Raw genomic sequence first — 18,412 nt, forward strand, 5'->3', positions numbered from 1 at the left:
ACTTTGACTACATGTGTAGACCGGCTTCTGTTTCGTATCGTATCGTATGAGGGTATCTTGACCTAGATATCGTAGCTCGTAATGGTCCCGGCCTCTCTCGGTATTCGTTATTAATTAGGTACGCCCGTTCTTTTGCAATATCTCCCTCGCAACGGCAATGGCAGCTTCGGGTAAATTAGCCAAACGCGCTACCTTCAACGCATGGCTTTGCCGGTTAACGCCCTTTCGTAACTTATGCACGTAGATGAACCCCCCGGTACCATCCTCTTCAACATCAGTACAATACGTATCCACAGCGCCTCCCTGCGCTACCATCATCTCCCGCTCAGCAGCCAGATCCGCCAGCCCGTGGAAATGGGTAGCAAACAAGGCTCGGCTCCGATTCACCGTAGCCAGATGATACAGCGCGGCAAACGCTACTGCCGTGCCGTCTTCGGGCGTTGTACCCCGGCCCACCTCGTCCATGATTACTAGGGATCGAGGGGTCGCTAAACGGAGTATGGCGGCCGTTTCGAGCATTTCTACCATAAACGTGCTTTGGTCGGCGGATAAGTCGTCGGCGGACCCGACGCGCGAGAATACGGCGTCGGTGATGCCGAGGCTTGCGTGGACTGCGGGTACGAAACTACCGGCTTGGGCGAGGATAGAGATTAGTGCGTTTTGACGGAGGTAGGTGCTTTTGCCGCCCATGTTGGGGCCGGTTATTAGGAGGAGGCGGCCGTGCTGGTGGGATTGGTTTTGCTCGGGGGGATTATTGGGGGTGTCAGGGGAAGGGGAGGGAGATATGCCGCCGAGACAGCAGTCGTTCTTGGTAAAAGAGCGGCCTTGCTCGCGGAGACCGGCTTCGACGGTGGGATGTCGACCGCCGAGGACGATGTGTTCGTTACCAGGGGAAGTAGCATCGATGTCGTGGAGTACCGGTCGCGTCCAGCCGTGCTCGACGGCTAGACGGGCGAAGGAGGCAGCGACGTCGAGCTCGTCTAGCGCGGAGGCGTTACGTCGTAGTTTAACGAGGTTGGAGACCACAAGGGCGCGTAGTTCGGCTAATAGCCGTTGCTCTTCAGCAGTGACTTCGAAGCGCGTCTGATGGATACGTCGCCCGAGCGTCGTCCACTCCGGCGCGTGGAATGCTCGTGTGCTACGGCTCGAGCTGACAACTACTGCCGCCGTGGCATTGCTACTATCCCCGTTTTCGCTGTCTTTGCTATCGATAATTTTCCGCATGTCCTTGGTACCCTTGACGTGGCACACGTGTCCGAGGGTAGGCGTCCAGCGCAGCGTCAGACTGGCGGCGCCGTAGCGGGTGCGCAGTTCTTCGGCGAGCTCGGATTTCTCGTGTTGCAGGGACGAGAGCCTGGTGTGGAGTTCGCGTAGGCCGGGACTGGCTTCGGGCTTGCAGACGAAGGCTACGCTGTCTTCCGAATAGTGTTCTCTTATCGAGGTGCTTTGCCTTTTCTTTCTCATGGCCATAGCCCCCTTGGGCAGGGAAGAGGCGTCTCCTGTCGTACCCTCGGCAGCGACGACGTCTTCGGCTAGAGTCAGGAGTTGGCTTGCTTCGCTGTCTTCGTCTCGGTGTTGCTGGACTAATCCTTCCTCGTCGATGGATGTCTTGATGCGGTTGGCAAGGTGGGCCGGCTCTTCGAGCTTGATGCGCGAAAGGAGAGGTGTGAAGCAACTAGCTCCTTTACTCTTAGCCCGTGTCTTCTTCGCAGCGGGTGTCTCTTTCGAAGATTCTAGGAGGGAGACGATATCCTGCGTAGCTCGTATAGTATTGCCAAGGGCGATAAGATCGTCCGGATCTCCACGACCGACCGCAAATTTCTGAACCAAACGCTGCGAGTCGTGGCTCCGCCTTAGCAACATGACCATCTCATCGCGTAGATCCGGGTTCTGGATGAAGTGCTCGACGAGGTCTTGACGGGCCTTTATGGTCTCGAGAGACGTTGACGGAGCGCTAAGCCAGGCGTTGAGAAGCCGAGCGCCGCCTTTGGTAACAGTCTTGCGGACGGCGTGTAGCAGGCTTCCGCGAAAGGTGCCATCCCGGATAGTTTGCTTAATCTCGAGAGACCGCATGGTGCTCTTGTCGATGGACATGACGGACATACTGTCATAACGTAACGGCGGCTGCAACTTCATGCTTAGACCTTGCAGACGGTCCCGCACGTACTGTAAGAGTAAGCTCCCAGCGTATACTTCGTCCAGACTGAAGCCCTGCGCTGTTTGGATCGAGATGTTGGATTCTAACATCGGGCCCCATTCCGACAGTGGTAGGAACTCGCTATGCGGCGAGAAGGTGACCAAGTGTTTGTCCTCTGCTAATACGCTGAAGAGCTGGTGGTCTCGTTGCGATTCGAGGACCTGGTCTACGACTACCTCTCTGGGACCAACACGCGAGAGGATAGATGCCAATGAAGTAACTGTCGTGGACTGCGTATAAAACTGGCCCGTAGAGACGTCTATCCAGGCCAATCCTATCGGCGTAGCAGCAGCGCCGACTTGTGGTGGGGTTAAGTGTCCCAGGTCTATGCCCTTGATATTACTATTAGGCTTAGAAATATCGGCCCGTTGCTTCTGATGGTCGACGTGAATCGCCATGACATAATTATTAGCATAGGGGTCGATGAAGTTCTCATCGATAAGCGTGCCGGGTGTAATAACACGCGTGACCCTCCGATCGTGCATCAGCCCATTCGACTTGATCTTGTCACCCGGGTCGTTGGGGAATTCCTCCGCAATGGCGACGTAGCAGTTCAGGTCCTGAACCAGTGTCTTGAGAAACCGGTCCAGTTGGAAGAACGGAAAGCCAGACTAGAAAGTGTCAGAATTATACTCATTGATTAGGCGGTATATAGGTAGGTAAATAGTAATAAACTCATAGAGTAAAGAAAAACAAAAGGACAAGGGGGACAAAAATGGAGGCGTGATACAATATAATATAATAATAATAATAATTACCATCGGTACCGGCCCAGCATTCGTCTTCTTCTGCGCAACCTTCAAATTCAACAACGGCCCATACTCCTCCGCCTGCTCAAAATACAACTCATAAAACCCTCCAACACGCGTAAGTAGCACACACCCATCGAACCGCTGCATATTCCTCCGAGCCTGCAGGACGACAGTCGGATACGCAGGCCCCTCGTCCAGCTCCGGGAGGGGTGCCGGTCGAGCAGCAGCCTTCTTGCCCGGTTTGATAGGGCCTTGCGGGAGGTCCTCCAGTCTCATCGACGATCTAGTTTTCTTGCCTCGAACCTGCTGGAGGCCTATTATCGTTGGGTTTACTATTATACTGCTGCTAGCCCCGTAGGACTTGTGGTTCAGTCGTCTTGATACGCAGAGCGAATGGTGAGTCCGGCGGCCGATCCGGCCTCGGGCGAGCGCCCAAGTCAGCCGCCGGCATGATGGACTATTCATAATTTCATATGGTCAGAGAATATCGACGATAATTAATTCCGACATATAAATCCCTTTACAATAATTTTATCTGCTTTTAGTTTTAAAAAAAAATTTGTAGTTTAATTTCGTCGAATTTTTTATCGTGTGTTCTTTGGTTTATGAGGTTGGAAATTCGGGATGTTGCATTTATGAGATATGATAGATTCCCGCATACTGTGGGCTTTCCGCTGTTTCTAGTTGCATGATACAGTTTCTATGGCCATCTCCTGGAAGACACGCACTGTGTAGCTCGACCACTAAATTAAGAGTCAAAAGACAAGTTCATTATTTCTATCGGAAAACGGCATTCATAGCAGTGAATGCCAAGCAATAGCTTCATTAAAGTTATACCATGATCACTAGGTCACTTTGGAAAATATTGAAGCATCATAAATAGGTCAGTCAATTTGATGAAACTCATATAGGGAACCCACTACTCCTTAACGCTTCGTAAAACTCTTTTCATCATACTTAAAACCCAATAGCTGAATAGACAGATAAGACAAGACTAACATACCCAGCAACAAAATTACAACTGCAGTCTGTACGTCGCAACTTCGAAGGGGTTAACGGTAATCGAGAAGGCACCGTCCTTATTCAACTTAATCTCCTCCCCGTCATCCTCCAAGATATTCGTCTTGAATACCTTTTTGACATCCCAAGTCGTCTTAACCGTCGCTGTGCTACGACCGCCAAGACTGTCGTAGACTCGAATGATAACGCTTTGTCCCTTACGACGTGGAAGCGAAGTATCGTGAGATACGTCTTCGTCATCCTCTCCACGCTTTACGCAGTCCAGGATCAGGGAGTCATCGCCCGTTAGCTTAACGGGGTATTCCGTAAGCGCAGAGATGTCGGACGTCTTAGGTGCCGAGAGGACCTTTATCGGGTGGTTGAAGTTGTATCCGGTGCGGACGGTTGTCGCACCTAATTCACCCTGATGAGGTAAGATGGCCCAGCGGATTGTGTGCTTCCCCATATCTGCGTGCGCATCAGGTGCCTTTGGAGACCGCAAGAGAGATAAGCGCATAAGGCTTCCACAAGTGGCGAAGCCGTATTTGCTATCGTTAAGGATCGAAACACCATAACCATGCTCCGACAAGTCGGCAAACTTGTGACAACACACTTCAAACTTTGCCATATCCCAGGTAGTATTGTAATGAGTGGGTCGCTTAACAATGCCGTACTGAGTCTCGTAAGAGGCTTCGGTATTCCTAATATCCACAGGGAATTCAACCTTTAGGAACTTCATGGTCTCGTGCCAGTCCACGTTAGCAGTGCATTCAACAAACGACTGCTGGCCATCAAGGGCGGCAGACAGGCTTAGGATCGTCTGGATGGAGCTATTTTCACTAATCGTTGCTTCCGTTAAGACGCTGACTCGATGCTCCTTGTCTTCGAATATTCTGGTCTTGCCATAGGGTACTACTTTGCGAGTATCAAGATGGTATACCTCGACGTCCCATGCCTGCCAGTAAAGTGGTTTATCATCGAAGATAACCAGTTGGTTGGCTTTGTCTCCCTTTGAGACGATTTCGCGCTCTGCCTTGCGATCGAAGAGTGAGGTTATTGTACCATCCTCGACTTGTACTGTCAGTTGATCATTCTGCAGGATGAAGACACCATCCCTGACTTCCTTAACGGTAACAGCTTTGGTTTCTCCTGTCTTGAACGGCTTGATGTTGATGAGGTTCTCAGAACCACAAGCGACACCGACTTCAGACTTGGAAATCTCAACGACCTCCTTTCTGTGCCAGGGGAGAGTATTGAGGGCAACAGTTCTACCACCAGACCCAGTGGGCCCTACCTCAGTAACACCGAAGAGTTGGTAGATGTCTTTATATATAGCCTTGCCTAGCTGGAACACTCTAGCATATAACTGGTCTAAGTTAGCATACTGTGTTTCTCCAATGCTTTGAGTAAACCTACCTCATCTGAGTCATCATAGCACATCTCAATGGAACTTCCCGGAAGACAATCATGGAACTGACAAAGGAGAGTTGCTTCCCACATTTCATCGAACTCCGCCTTTGGATATTTGTAAGATTTGAACTTTAGAGATGCGATAGTGGCTAATAATTCAAGTTCTCGTAACATAAACTCTGACTTCCGGTTGTTACGTTTGTTGTTCGCTTGGGTTGTGTATGTACCACGGTGAAGTTCGAAGTAGAGCTCACCGTACCAGGTGACTAAGGTGTCGCCCTTCTCCTCGAGCTTGTCGAAAAAATCATCCACGGAGTTTCCTAAGTGCACTCTAGGCAAACGACCAACCTGGTCGCTGATACCACGGCAACGTCGCAGTTTTTCTATGTGCTGCCAAGTCGGGCCGCCGCCACCATCGCCTTTGCCAAAGACCAATAGCGAAGTGCTATCCTGATCCATTGACTTGTGTTGGGAGACACTGCGCTTAACATCCCCAAATTCAGCTTCCGAGGTGTAGGTTTCTGCTGGCGGCATGTGGCATATTACCTGGCTTCCGTCAAGAGCGACCCAGTTGAAAGTAGTATGGGGGAAGTTGTTGATATTGTTCCAGCTGAGCTTCTGTGTAAGGAAACGGTTCATACCAGCTAGCCGGCATACTTGAGGAAGTTGGCTCGAATACCCGAAGGTGTCTGGAAGCCAGAATGTCTGGCAGCGCTCTCCGAAATTGCTCTCGAAAAACCTCTGACCGTATAAAAATTGACGGACAAGAGACTCGCCGCTAGGCAGGTTGGTGTCGTGCTCAACCCAACTGCCGCCAATTGGATGAAACCGACGTTCCTTAACTTTTTGCTTGACCCGATCAAAAGCATAAGGGTATAAAGATTTCAGCCACTTATACTGTTGTGCTTGGGAACAAGCAAAATTCAGCTCCGGGTATCGATCCATTAGGCCACATTGGTTCGACCAGGACCTCGCTACCTTTCTCTTTGTCTCGGCCCAGGGCCACAACCAACAAGTATCGATATGACAATGGCCAATGCCAAAGACCTGAGGGCTGAGTTCACTGTCATACACCTTAGAGGAGTCGACGTTAGACCCAATGTATTCTTGAGCAATCTTACGGCATTTTTTGATCGACTCCTTATCACCGAGGACGTAGGAATCAATAATGCTTGTGGCGACATTCAAGGCCTTGTGCTGCTCCCATGAATCTTCAGGGAATTCCCTCGCGGCATCGCCAATGATCCAAGTATCGATCCAGAGTTGCCGGGCATCCAGATTGACGGCACAAATATCGGCCTTGACAAGTTGGAAATATTTGTTGGGGTCTGGTGGTTGAATGGTATCACCACCGGTTGGGTTGCCAAACATACTATTGCAGGCCATTTCGATGTAGATGGTGTGTTCTTTGCCATCTCTGAAAGAGTCCGGGAGGATCCACTCGACACGCTCACCCCCACCGGTTAGACCCTGCAACGGCTTCCCATCTTCAGTCCAGACCATGCCTTCGCTGTTGGAGTCCCATTGGAATTCCAAGTGCTCTTTATCCTGGAGCTCGGCGGGAACACGGAGCACAACTTTGAACCAGTGGGTGGACCAAGATGGACCGAAGGCCTGGCCAACGGAGGCGGGTTTGTACTCACCAGCCACGGCCTCCTCGAATGTCGGTCTTGAGAGGTTTGGGGCAGGCCATGTCGAGAGCTGAACATGAGGAGGTCCAGATGCGACACCCTCAAACATCATAGCAAGGAGGTTCCGCTTCTCCCATTGTCCTTTAGAGTAGAACTGTGTGATACGCTCCTTGTAGATGTGGGATATCCGTTTACCGACCGGGGTAGGTGCCCGGACGGGATAATCGGTCGAAACGACCTTCAGATTCGTAGTTTCGCCACCCATGGTAGTTACCGTGACTAACTCTTGGTTTCTTGCTGATATATCCCTGAAACAGCCAGATAAACGTTAGAACGCTATAGAGGATGCAAGCTGTCCTCTAAAAATAAACGAATAGTTATCAAGTAACTTGTGCTTATAGAAGGTTTGGCCACGATGAGACCACTAAATGAAGTATTCGTACGTATAAAAGAAGGGCGGAATGGTAATACGACGAACTTCAGCTCCGCTGGTAATGAAATATGTATGTTAATACAATAGCGTAATTGGATGAGCTAGCTCACCAATGAAATGGAATGTATGAGATTTGTGGCTAACAGCTCTAGAGTAAACAAACTTGATGAATTGGACCTCTTATGAGCTAGCTATATAAGTAGGTAGGTATGTACTATGTAGGGGTAAGCTCATAGGTTATATACTAGTGGTTCCTGAGACGCAGGGGCTTTGGAGGGCCCGCTAAGGAACGGAGGCATAGAGGAGCAGCTGATAATGGGCAGAATGGGCAGCTGCTTGGGAGTCTTTGCGGGGAAACGCCTTGGCATCCCCAAACCGAGTCCTCGAGGACAAATCATCGAACGCACAGACGACCCGCACTTACCCCATTATAATTCACCGCTATCAGCCTTATTACGTAGGTAGCTGATCTAGGTTGGTAAGTCGAGACTAGGTATTGAGTTGAATTCTGTAAGATGGATATGAATTAATATAATTAAGTAGGTCAGGAGAGATGAGATATTACGATAGTGTTGGATTAAGGTTGGTCAATAGGACAGTAATCGAATATTGTAGGATGTGAAAAAAGTAAAAAATGACATGCTCAAAATAAAATGTGAAGGTCGGCTGAGACTATGAGATATTGTAGCATGTAGGACAAATATATTTAGGTGCCTACCTCTCATCATAAAGAGACATTCGGCAGTTACGAAACTAAGGTAAGAACATCTTGAAATTATAAAAAGGGTAAGTACTTATAAGGTTACACAGCTGTCCTATGTACAAAAGTCTTGTTAGAGGTAACGCACAGCCAAGTATAGCCAAGCGGCCGTATAAGAAGCAACTATATCTTGTGCATTAATCATAAGGAAAATCTAATATCTCGATAAACTTTACAATGATGATTATACTCGGCATTGCAAATTGCAAATGTACAGACCACCTTATTCTATTTGGGTTACCAATATATCAAATCTAAATATTAGATACTGTCGAATAGACATCAAGTCATGTTGTATTATGATACATCTACTTAACGAGTAATCGAGCAATTATAGGTAGCCTACACGTCTAGTCTCGTTGATCCCTTTCAGACCATTCTTCCTGGGGACATTGCCTTCCCCATTGCTTTTCCCAAACCAACCCGGGATGAATATACATGCCAATATAGACGCGAAGAGGAACACGGGCTACAGTCAAATTATAATTAGTACTAGGATGAAATCTTTGGTATCATTGGTCCGAAGCAGTCGTTAATCGCGATGCGTTTCCCGTAGAAATAAAATGGCTGACCCTGTAAGTGCACAGAGAAGAAAATTATGCGATAATGAAGCTGCATGTATGCATGTATTCCTGTTGCCATTAAGCCAGATTTGATGCCATAAGCGTAACCATTAGAATGCATCTTCCAGAGGGCAGTCGATGCTGTCATGCCCATCTCGCTCACATAAAGCACACCACTTCTCTGGATCTACCACACCACTATCCTTACCGGCCAGTGGCCCCAAGTCTTGCGGGTTAGGGAGGATTTTAATCGCAGCCGGAGGAGGGGGAGGAGGCGCGATAGCTGCCTTGGGCTTCATTGGGGATAAGGGACGAGGTGTGTCGTCTTCATTAGCGCTGGTAGGAACCGATAAGCTCTTAAAGCTCTCCCTTGACTTGTCGGATGCTTGATCACCTGCTGTGGTCTTGCTTTGCTCGTTCTGGGATCCGAACATGTTAGTGCATGTAAGAATATCGTGACCGCCGGTCTCGCAAATCTCGCACCAGAGCGTGCTAGTCTCGGTAACGGACGAATATGCATCACTCTCGGGCATTGTGTCAAGAGTTTTCACACGCTTGTGAGTGGCTTCGGGCGAGTGTGTGTCGCGCGAGGGAACTACAGTTCCCTTGGAATCGCGATACGATGATCGATTGGCGCTGCTAATAGTAGTGGAGCTAACACGGTTCATCGATGCACCGGCGCGTCTGAGAGACTCGATCTCACGCTCAAGCTCCTCTTCTCGGTGGCTCTTGTTGTCGATAAGACCGCGCAATTCGTATACTTCCCGCTCCAATTTTTCCCTCGTCGAGCGGTTATCGATCGAATTCGGCCGGGAATTTATCAGGGAATTATTACGCTGTGGTTGAGTAGGCGTCTTTTCCGAAGAATCTGAGGCGGGAATAGAGTCCCTACTGAGGGAATGGATAATAGCCTTGAGACCTCTGATCTCATCTTCCTTTTGTTCTAGCTCCTTAGACATGGATAATTTATCTTCTCCGCTATTACCCCCATTCAAAGCCGCAGCGGCTTTCTCACGTTCTCTTCGTAATTCTGTCCTTGTCCTTTCGACCTCTCCTCGCAAGAACTCTACTTCGCCACGTGCTTCCGCTTCTCCTCGACGAGCATCTTCTAGGCCTTCCTCAAGCTCCTGAACTAACTCTTCAAGCTGCTTAAGCTGGCGTGCAACACTATCGACATCCTCGTGTCGCTCCTGTGCTTCGCGGAGCTCTTGTTCCAACTCGCGGATTTTAGCATCATAAACCCTCTGAGTTTCGGTGCTGGCCATCTCGAGGGTATCGATAGTGCTGCGAAAATCTGCTCGGTGTGTATCAAACTCGGCGGTGAGTGTGGCGATTTTCTCGTTCTTCTCCCTAAGCATCATTCGAAGCTGCGAACTATCCTTGTCGTCCAAGCTACCTGCTCTCATCCTCCCGGTATCTGACTGATCTATCAGCATCGTAAGCTCGGAGAGACTACTCTCCATCTCAGCCAGAGTAGATGCTTGATCCTTCAATTGCCGGTCTCGGTCTTCGAGTTGGTTTCTGAGTCGTTCGATTTCCTCCTCGTTCAGGTGAGCAGCCCGTGATGCAGGGCGCTTAAATGATAGTGATGATACCGATCCGATACTCCCGTTGGTCTTAGGATGCAAGCCCACAGGCGTAGTTTCTTCCTCGTCGTAACTGAAAATCGGCCCCATAGCCGACGCGCTTCTAGGGAGTATGCTTGGCTTCTTATCCAGTCTCAACGTCTTGTTCGGATCCCCAGGAACGCCTCGCATACTTGCTCCAAGCTTAGGGACAGAAGGGGTTCCATAGCGAGAGGGCGCCCTCGGGCCTGGTGTCGCTGTCATCGGTCGGGGCGCCGGGGTTAATGTTAACTTGCGGATGGGCGATTCCGGACGTGGTAAAGATGGTCTATTTCGTTTGCCTTGGGGGCTTGGAGCTCTGGTTGGGCCGAGAGACTTGCTAAAGCTCGGCAGCGAGGGTGTCGGAGGTGTATAGTTCGTAGCATTCTGACCGGCGACCCTTAATCCAGGGGTGGGAGGAAGGGAACTTGAAGGCGTAGGGGGCGAGTCGCGTTGCTTAAAGAGTTTATGGATTGGTACGAAGATGCCAGAGCCAGGGGTCGAAGTAATAAAGTAGGATATACTGCAAAGTGTTGGTAAGTAAAGAACAGATCAATACGGATAGAAATGAAACAGAGTAAACATAAATGCGGATAGATAAGACGGGTAGATAAAAGAGAATGTTAAGATTTACCCATCAACATCGCCGCTATTCTTGCCGCGTATAGCGTACTCGGGATGTAGCTCAACACCAACAAAGGTACCTTTCCTTCCAGCAACTGTGCCTACAAAGCGAACAGTTCCAGTCATATTTCCAGGGACCTCGACATGATCACCCAAGTCGAAGCCATCGTTGGCGCCGGCGCTCTTTCCTGGCGTAAAAGGGGGCATTTTGTGTGTTGAATCGGTGAGGACAGTATCTATGGCGTAGCTCTCGCTATCATCAGGAATTGAAGCTAATGAGCCAGGGGTCAGTGCGGCAAATGAAGCTTTGCGCGCAAGAGCGCCCGAGCTGGGAATAAGTCTCGAATGTGCAGAATAAACGCTATTGAGGTTCGGTGTAGAAGCGGTAGCGATTCCAGATTTTCTAGGGGACCGAGACAGAGTGTGTTGTCTCTGCTGCTGCGGTAAAGAGAGAGTTGTCGAAGCCATAGTGGACAAAGACTCCCCTTCCCACTCTTTATTACACTCCTTGGTGTGTAGTAGTTGTTATTTTTTTTACCCGCTATTGATTTTTGGAGCGGGGACCTTCAGCTTTCGTCCAATCCAATAATCTCACTGGCTCCCGACTCTCCCACTGAATCTCACTAATGGGGGGGAACTTAGGGGCACTCCTATAAAAAGCCCACTAAAACAATAGGTGGTAATAGGTGGTAGTGGGCTTCTGGATAGCCGTTACCGTCGCGTGGGAGAGAGAAAACTGATTTTAACCAATGATTCGTAGCGGAAACCTAACAAGCTTGGTGCACTAAGACCTAGAAAAGATTAGCTGCTAATAACAGAAAAATGTACGAAAGTACGAAAGTACAGTGGTCCATAGCAACCCAAAATAATAAAATAAAAAGAACATATTAGGATTTGCAAATACCAGAAAGCAACCACAACTGACCCAAGTTGTCTGAGTTTAGGTGTAATTGAAATATTGAAATACGAAATATAATAAAGAGTCTGACCACTCCGGTAATCTCGAGACCTGGACAATCTTTAATAGGTATATGAATAACTCAGGGAATCCGTATATCGGAAACACAACATTGAAGCTGTAAGATCCTGAAGAAAACAAAACAAAACATACATACATTCATTACCTTAGGTAGGTATATGTATCAAGTAGGAATATGTATGTTCGATGATCACCTACCGTTCAATGTGGGTTAGGCCGTGGCTAGGGTCGACATACATGTACCTAATGTACTTATTTGTAGTGACTCCTGGGGTTTTAGATCCGTTACGATGACGATTCCTTATCAAATAGCGACGGTGACGGCAGTAGTGTATGTAGCGATAGTGGTGAAGATCATTCAAGATAAGTATTAAAGAGTAAAGCTTGCGATTACTAATTCCTAATAACTAGTGTACCTACCTATATATCATAGATATTCGGCACCCTCCAAATCTATCACAGGCACAATATGAAGCTTACATAGTGTATATACTGCGCTCGAATTCTATGGGGGTTTCAGCTATAAACAAAAACCAAAGCTATACCAATAATATCTTAGGACCAACATGCGCTCGGGCGATGAGACCTATCGTTTTCGGAAGCTCCTTTGACGCAGCGATACAGCAACCCCGTTAATACTCTTGTCTATTTCAACCGACTCATTCCTAATTTAATCTACGCTACCGTAGCTATGGAGACTTTTCTGCAGCATTACGCGCTGCGGCAAACGAGCATATGCAGGACGGCGTGCATCATTGGCTTATACTAGATTAGCCAGATGAGGGGTCATAAGCTCTGTTTGTTTACAATGGCAACCTATCAATGATACAGTGATAACAACGCTACGTCGAAATAATACAGCCAAGAGATTGAGATTTAATTTAGTGAATTAGAAATTCAACATGTCATTACAGTACCTAAGGTAGAAGTAAATTATTACTCAAAAAGTTACTTACGTCCGGGTATTTAATAACAATACGTGCCGAAACCTCTAGCCTATGAGCTTAATGACCTTGCGTCACTTTTATTAGGGTCTGATCCCAAGCCATGCTAGTGGGCTCGGAAGCTAATATAGCTCCAACATGCAGTTTAGCAGTTTAACGGTCTGAGAGTTTAAAACACTTCAGTGCAGGTAGCTTCACACGTGGTTATCGACACCGTGATACCCGAGATTGAGGCCATCAAATAAGCTTTCTATTACCTAGGTACCTACCTCTATTACATTTAAAGACTAGAGCAAAATGGGTTATGTTAGCAACAATGTGTTATCACTTCTTAGATGTACCCAATTTAGACATTGTCCTGGATGAATACATAGTATGTATTAAAGTACCACGTTGTTAGAAAACAGGTTCGTCATATTAAGATAGGCCCAAACTGAAGGTTATATTTAGACATCTTAATCAAAGGCATGCCTCGATATACGACGTCAAGTATGCTACACGACTCGGAAAGGGTTCCGTGTATTATCATAACTACCTAAGGTATCTCATTAAGCAAGTTCATCTGCCTATAAGGATCCTAGCCTCAGAATCATTGAAGTTACTTGAACCGCTCCCAACCTAAAAACACAGTAGTGAGATATCGAATATGCATACTAGAAAGTAGATTATATTAGTAAGAATATCAAACCCAAGAGATAAATAATTCTTACATTACTGGGAGGCTTTCGCATGAATGTGTTGCGCAATGACAAGACCTCCAACAGGCTCTGATTGAGTTGAAGGTAATCTTGGTGTAAAGTTGACTTGACTAAGTCTTCCATCCTTCAAGAAAATATTACCATCCGAAAATATTGCCATAACAGCCATTAAAGTTTCTGCAGGGCCGATGACTTCTCATGTAACAGACGCAAGTTTTCAATCCAGGAGTCTAGTGACGTTTTGAGTGTCTGAAGTCATCCGTTGGACCTGAATGATAACGACTCAGTAGTAAAGAGCAGATCACGCTTAACTGTTAGAGTCGTGCTCCCGCTCAATAATATCGCTTCGTCCCAGTGAGTGTGTCCCGTCATTCAATACCATAGCCTCTCGATGTCTTCTGCGTAATCGCTGCTCTTCAGCACTCTGGCCATTCACTCGAGGAACAAGTTCGGCCTGCAACGCATCGTCTTGGTCGTCTTCGTTCATGTCGACTTCTAAAACAACTTTAATGCGATTCGACCTGTCCCGCTTCGACCTCCTTGACTTAGGAGTCAACTTTGCCTTCTGTAAGGCAGTGCGACCCGCCTTGGTTGTTTTTAGGTGGAAGCAAATATCACTAATCCGATTCTTTCTTCGATCCAAGTACATGGCAAAATTATTCTGCCTTTCTTCCTCGCCCTCCCCCCATGGTTGCCTTGCCAGCCACTTCGCAACAAAACCGGCCTCGATTAATTTGTCAACGCCGTATCTGTGAACTAGCTGAGAAACCAGCATGAGACAGCGCCGCTCGCCAATGTCCCGAAGGTAGTATTCATCATACAAAGGGTCGTCAAGCTTTTCATGTTTTACATCGTCAACGGATAGCTCTAGTGATCTTACTAGGGCACTGTATGCTCTTCGAGTATTGAGCATGTTGAAGGGCTCCTGGTAAGTTTCTTCTATATACGAAATTAGGGAACTATTCGTGCAGAATCTGGGGGTCCTCGAATACATACTGTCCTCCATAGCAAAAGCGAGCGCTCTCAAAGCCTCCATACGTTCATCATAGTCCTCTCGAGTGATGCCCCATAGAAGGCTATAGATTGTAGAGGCATCATTTACAGCTCGTCCAGCAATTATCTTCAAAGCCGTATCACGTATTGCAAAGTTATAGTGACCGAGAAGGCTCTCTAAAGTCTCTGATCTGAGAGAATCTTCAGTTTCTTGGGTGATGTACTGGGTCTTCGGTGGCGTTGGTTTGATTTCAGCTTCATCTCGGTAATGTTCTAGAATTGTTCTCATGCCGATGAGGAAGCCCACAGTAGCCAGACCAAGACCAACGGTAGCAATCCGCTCATCTCTAAGAAAGGAGGGGAACCCCATTTTGTATAATTTATTGAATTCCCATAACAATGGTGACCATTCGTAGCTCGTAAAAAGGCATGGGAAAATGATAGTAGTTTGCATTTAAGAATGGAAGGGTAGATTGAGTGAAGAGGTAGGTACTAATATTCACTGATATGTAACTGCGAAGTACGCCTTATCGATAACTATGACAGGCATTGGTGGATCTTGAATGGGTCCAGGGATCGACGGCTCAGCAGCTGCAGCAAATATGTATAGTGGGGCGATAAGATAAGGGACCTAGCTGCAACAAAAAAAAGTCGAATTGAAAACTTATAATTTACAAGTACTCATCGTCTCAGATCACAGCGTACCGTCATCTACGCCCAGGAGTTTTACGATGGCGGGTTCTCAACTTAAAAGGCTAAAGGCCTCTTTGAGGGAGAAAGGCGTTATTGGCCCTCAATTATCCAAAAAGCAGAGAAAGAAAAATGCGCAGGATGGAAAGGCAAATAACAACCGAAGATATCAAAAAGCAGCAGAGCTGGAGGGCATACGAGAAGAATTCAATCCCTTTGATCTAAAACATAATGCCCGCGGTCCCAAGTTCCAAGTCACTACGAATAGGCCAGCAGCTAGCAATGCTGCTAAGGGAAGGCCCAGTGAAGCAAAGTCTCTCGGCGAGGAAAGGGTGAGTTTATATATTGAGCGAGATGTTGCGCATATTTCCCAACTAACAAGCCACTATAGCGACGTCAAACTCTTCTTGTTGAACTCAACCGGCGCCATAAAGTAGGAGGTATACTCGATCGACGATTTGGAGAGAATGACCCGCATATGGCACCCGAGGAAAAGATGCGAGAAAGATTCGTGAGGGAGAAACAGATTCATAAGAGTTCCGTTTTTGACCTCGAAGATAACGAACCTAGCGAGGGCTTAACTCATTTTGGGAAGTCATTGTCATTTGATGGTCCTAGTTTGGTAGATGACTTTGAGGAAGATGACCTCTCAGCCGGATCTGACGTAGCTACCTCGGACGACGAGCATCGTGGCTCGAAGCGTATGCGGCCTTTCGATGACGAAGCCCAGGACGATGCCGGGGAAGAAGGACAACCGGAAAGGAAGAAGTCAAAACAAGAAGTCATGAAAGAAGTCATTGCGAAGTCAAAATTCTACAAGGCCGAACGACAGGCAGCCAAAGATGCCGACGAGGATCTACGCGAAGAACTCAACATGGAGCTCCCAGCACTTCATGATTTATTGTTCAACAGAAAAAAGGCGACAGATAGCACAATCGCTAACGAAGGAGAATCTGCTGCTGCAGGCAAGGAGAGGATGGAACGTGATTACGACTTGAGACTCCGACAATTAGCACAAGACAGAAGAGCACAGCCGACAGATCGGACCAAAACTGATGAGGAAAGGGCTGAGGAAGAATCGAAGAAGCTTAGAGAGCTCGAAGAGAAAAGACTTAAGAGGATGCGTGGAGAAGAAGTTAGTGATGAAGAAGATGAGGAGGACGTCGATAATGACCAGTCAGACGGTCAACCAACAAACGGCCCAATTTTATTCACAGAAACAGAGGAAGATGATTTTAAATTAGGGAAAGGGATAAGAACCCGGCCGACGGCGACGGAACTCGGATTCGATGATGAAGACGACTTCATAATCGAAGAGAACTTAATAGCCGATGATTCGGATCTAGAGCCCATCGAAAGCGATGCATCGTCCGATGATGATTCGAATGCTGAGGAGGAGGATGATGAATTTACGAAAGGGCTACTGAACGACGAAGAAACACAAAACCCGGTGTTTAGCGGTCAACTTACGGGCTCTGCAGTACCAACTGACACCAAACAAGATTCAAATGGACTACCTTACACTTTTCCCTGCCCGCAGACTCTAGAAGAGTTTATCGACTTAACACGGGGGATCTCTATACAACATCTACCAACAGTCGTACAAAGAATCAGGGCATTGTATCACCCAAAATTGGATAGTGGCAATAAACCAAAACTTGCCAACTTTGTGGCGGTCCTCGTTCAGTATTTAGCATATTCATCCAACCAGGCGAAGCTGCCGCCATTTTCTATGCTTGAAAGCCTTATCCGACACATCCACTCCCTCACAAAGTCTTTTCCAGTTGAGTCTGCAAATGAGTTTCGCTCACAGCTCGAAAACTTTGGCCACTCACGGCCGCTTACCCCGAATCTTGGTGACTTGGTGATTCTGACTGCGATCGGAACCACCTTTCCCACGTCGGATCACTTCCATCAAGTGACGACCCCAGCCGGGCTGCTTATCGCGCGAAATCTTGAGAGAGTTCCGAAACAAGTTGCGGATTACGTTCAAGGAGTATATTTATCCACCTTGGCTCTTCAGTATCAACGGGTTTCAAAACGTTATGTGCCTGAGGCGATGAACTTCTGTCTCAATACGCTATGTGCTTTAGCACCAGAGAAAGCTGAAGGTGCTTTAGGGCAATTCCCAGTTCATGATCCTATGTCAGGGATTCGCATCACTGGTGCTCAGTCTCTCACAGTAAGGAAGCTAACCCCCACGGACTGTATCAAAGATGATATCTCCGATGAGGAGGCCCTCTCAACAAAGCTTGCAATACTTACCACCACTTTCGGTCTATTAGACGCAGCGGCAGATCTTTACAGTGGAAAGTCCGCTTTTTTCGAAACATTTGAGCCGGCCAAGAATGTTCTCGCTCATCTAGGTAGCAAGTCGTGCAAAGCCAAATTTCCAACTGCTCTAAATGACCAGATTAAGAAACTCCAATCCAAACTAGATAAGATGCTCAAGCTAGCTCATATGGCGCGACGGCCCTTAGAGCTCCATCACCATCGACCCCTCCCCATCAAATCAGCCATTCCCAAATTCGAAGACTCGTTCGATCCCAATAAGCACTACGACCCCGATCGCGACAGAGCCGAGCTATCCAAGCTAAGGGCCGAACACAAGAAGGAGCGCAAGGGCGCCATGAGAGAGCTGCGGAAGGATGCCAACTTCATGGCTCGCGAACAGCTCAGGGTCAAGAAGGCCAAGGATGCTGCGTACGAGAAGAAGTACAAGAGACTGGTGGCGGAGATCCAAGGCGAGGAAGGCAGGGAGGCTAACGCGTACGAGAGGGAGAAGCAGATGCGGAAACGCGCAGCGAAGAGATAAGGTGGCGGTTAGTGCTATGGGTTAGGGGTATATTATTAATAGCACTTACAATGAATGTTAAATTTAAGTGTTTGCAACTCTGCTGGTTTACGAGCGAGTTGTTCAGTAATCAAATAATAACCTATGGGCTAAAATATTAGGTGTTGGAGTTATTCTCGAAGCTTACGAGCTACAAGTCCCCAATGAAACCTCGTATTACGTGAATCCTTCGCGTATCTTAAAAGCTGGGAGCATGCCAAGATTTGAGCACGTCAGCCATTCTGTCGGATGTTAAGTGTGCATATTTAACGGGCCGTTACATATATCTAGGTACATAGCTA

General features: G+C 47.7%; 5 protein-coding genes across 6 annotated transcripts; 1 reads left to right on the forward strand and 4 right to left on the reverse strand.

Moving 5' to 3' along the window:
- Window positions 1–114: 114 nt before the first annotated feature.
- GL218_06779 (MutS protein like protein 1) lies at window positions 115–3,225 on the reverse strand (the record flags this gene model as incomplete). The annotated part of the gene is made up of 2 exons (XM_033583506.1): window positions 115–2,808; window positions 2,956–3,225. 2 exons carry the CDS (start codon window positions 3,223–3,225, stop codon window positions 115–117), a joined length of 2,964 nt encoding a protein of 987 aa, XP_033433430.1.
- A 739-nt stretch (window positions 3,226–3,964) lies between these two features.
- On the reverse strand, window positions 3,965–7,254 carry GL218_06780 (Alpha-mannosidase; the record flags this gene model as incomplete). The annotated part of the gene is made up of 2 exons (XM_033583507.1): window positions 3,965–5,314; window positions 5,365–7,254. The coding sequence occupies 2 exons, from the start codon at window positions 7,252–7,254 to the stop codon at window positions 3,965–3,967; spliced, it is 3,240 nt and encodes a 1,079-aa protein (XP_033433634.1).
- A 1,601-nt stretch (window positions 7,255–8,855) lies between these two features.
- On the reverse strand, window positions 8,856–11,441 carry GL218_06781 (the record flags this gene model as incomplete). Of its 2 annotated transcripts, XM_033583508.1 has the most annotated exons (2): window positions 8,856–10,872; window positions 10,984–11,441. In XM_033583508.1, the coding sequence occupies 2 exons, from the start codon at window positions 11,439–11,441 to the stop codon at window positions 8,856–8,858; spliced, it is 2,475 nt and encodes an 824-aa protein (XP_033433632.1). The 2 variants fall into 2 exon arrangements, with proteins under 2 accessions (XP_033433632.1, XP_033433633.1); XM_033583509.1 differs by lacking the exon at window positions 10,984–11,441 and having other exon boundaries at window positions 8,856–10,421.
- A 2,460-nt stretch (window positions 11,442–13,901) lies between these two features.
- Window positions 13,902–14,957, reverse strand: GL218_06782 (putative cytoskeleton-associated protein; the record flags this gene model as incomplete). Its single annotated transcript, XM_033583510.1, has 2 exons — window positions 13,902–14,533; window positions 14,591–14,957. 2 exons carry the CDS (start codon window positions 14,955–14,957, stop codon window positions 13,902–13,904), a joined length of 999 nt encoding a protein of 332 aa, XP_033433636.1.
- Window positions 14,958–15,318: 361 nt separating this feature from the next.
- GL218_06783 (putative nucleolar complex protein 14) lies at window positions 15,319–18,092 on the forward strand (the record flags this gene model as incomplete). The annotated part of the gene is made up of 2 exons (XM_033583511.1): window positions 15,319–15,609; window positions 15,669–18,092. 2 exons carry the CDS (start codon window positions 15,319–15,321, stop codon window positions 18,090–18,092), a joined length of 2,715 nt encoding a protein of 904 aa, XP_033433635.1.
- Between the last annotated feature and the right edge of the window lie 320 nt (window positions 18,093–18,412).

Source organism: Daldinia childiae (assembly GCF_008694065.1).
Source record: "Daldinia childiae strain JS-1345 chromosome Unknown Scaffold7, whole genome shotgun sequence".
NCBI lineage: Eukaryota > Fungi > Ascomycota > Sordariomycetes > Xylariales > Hypoxylaceae > Daldinia > Daldinia childiae.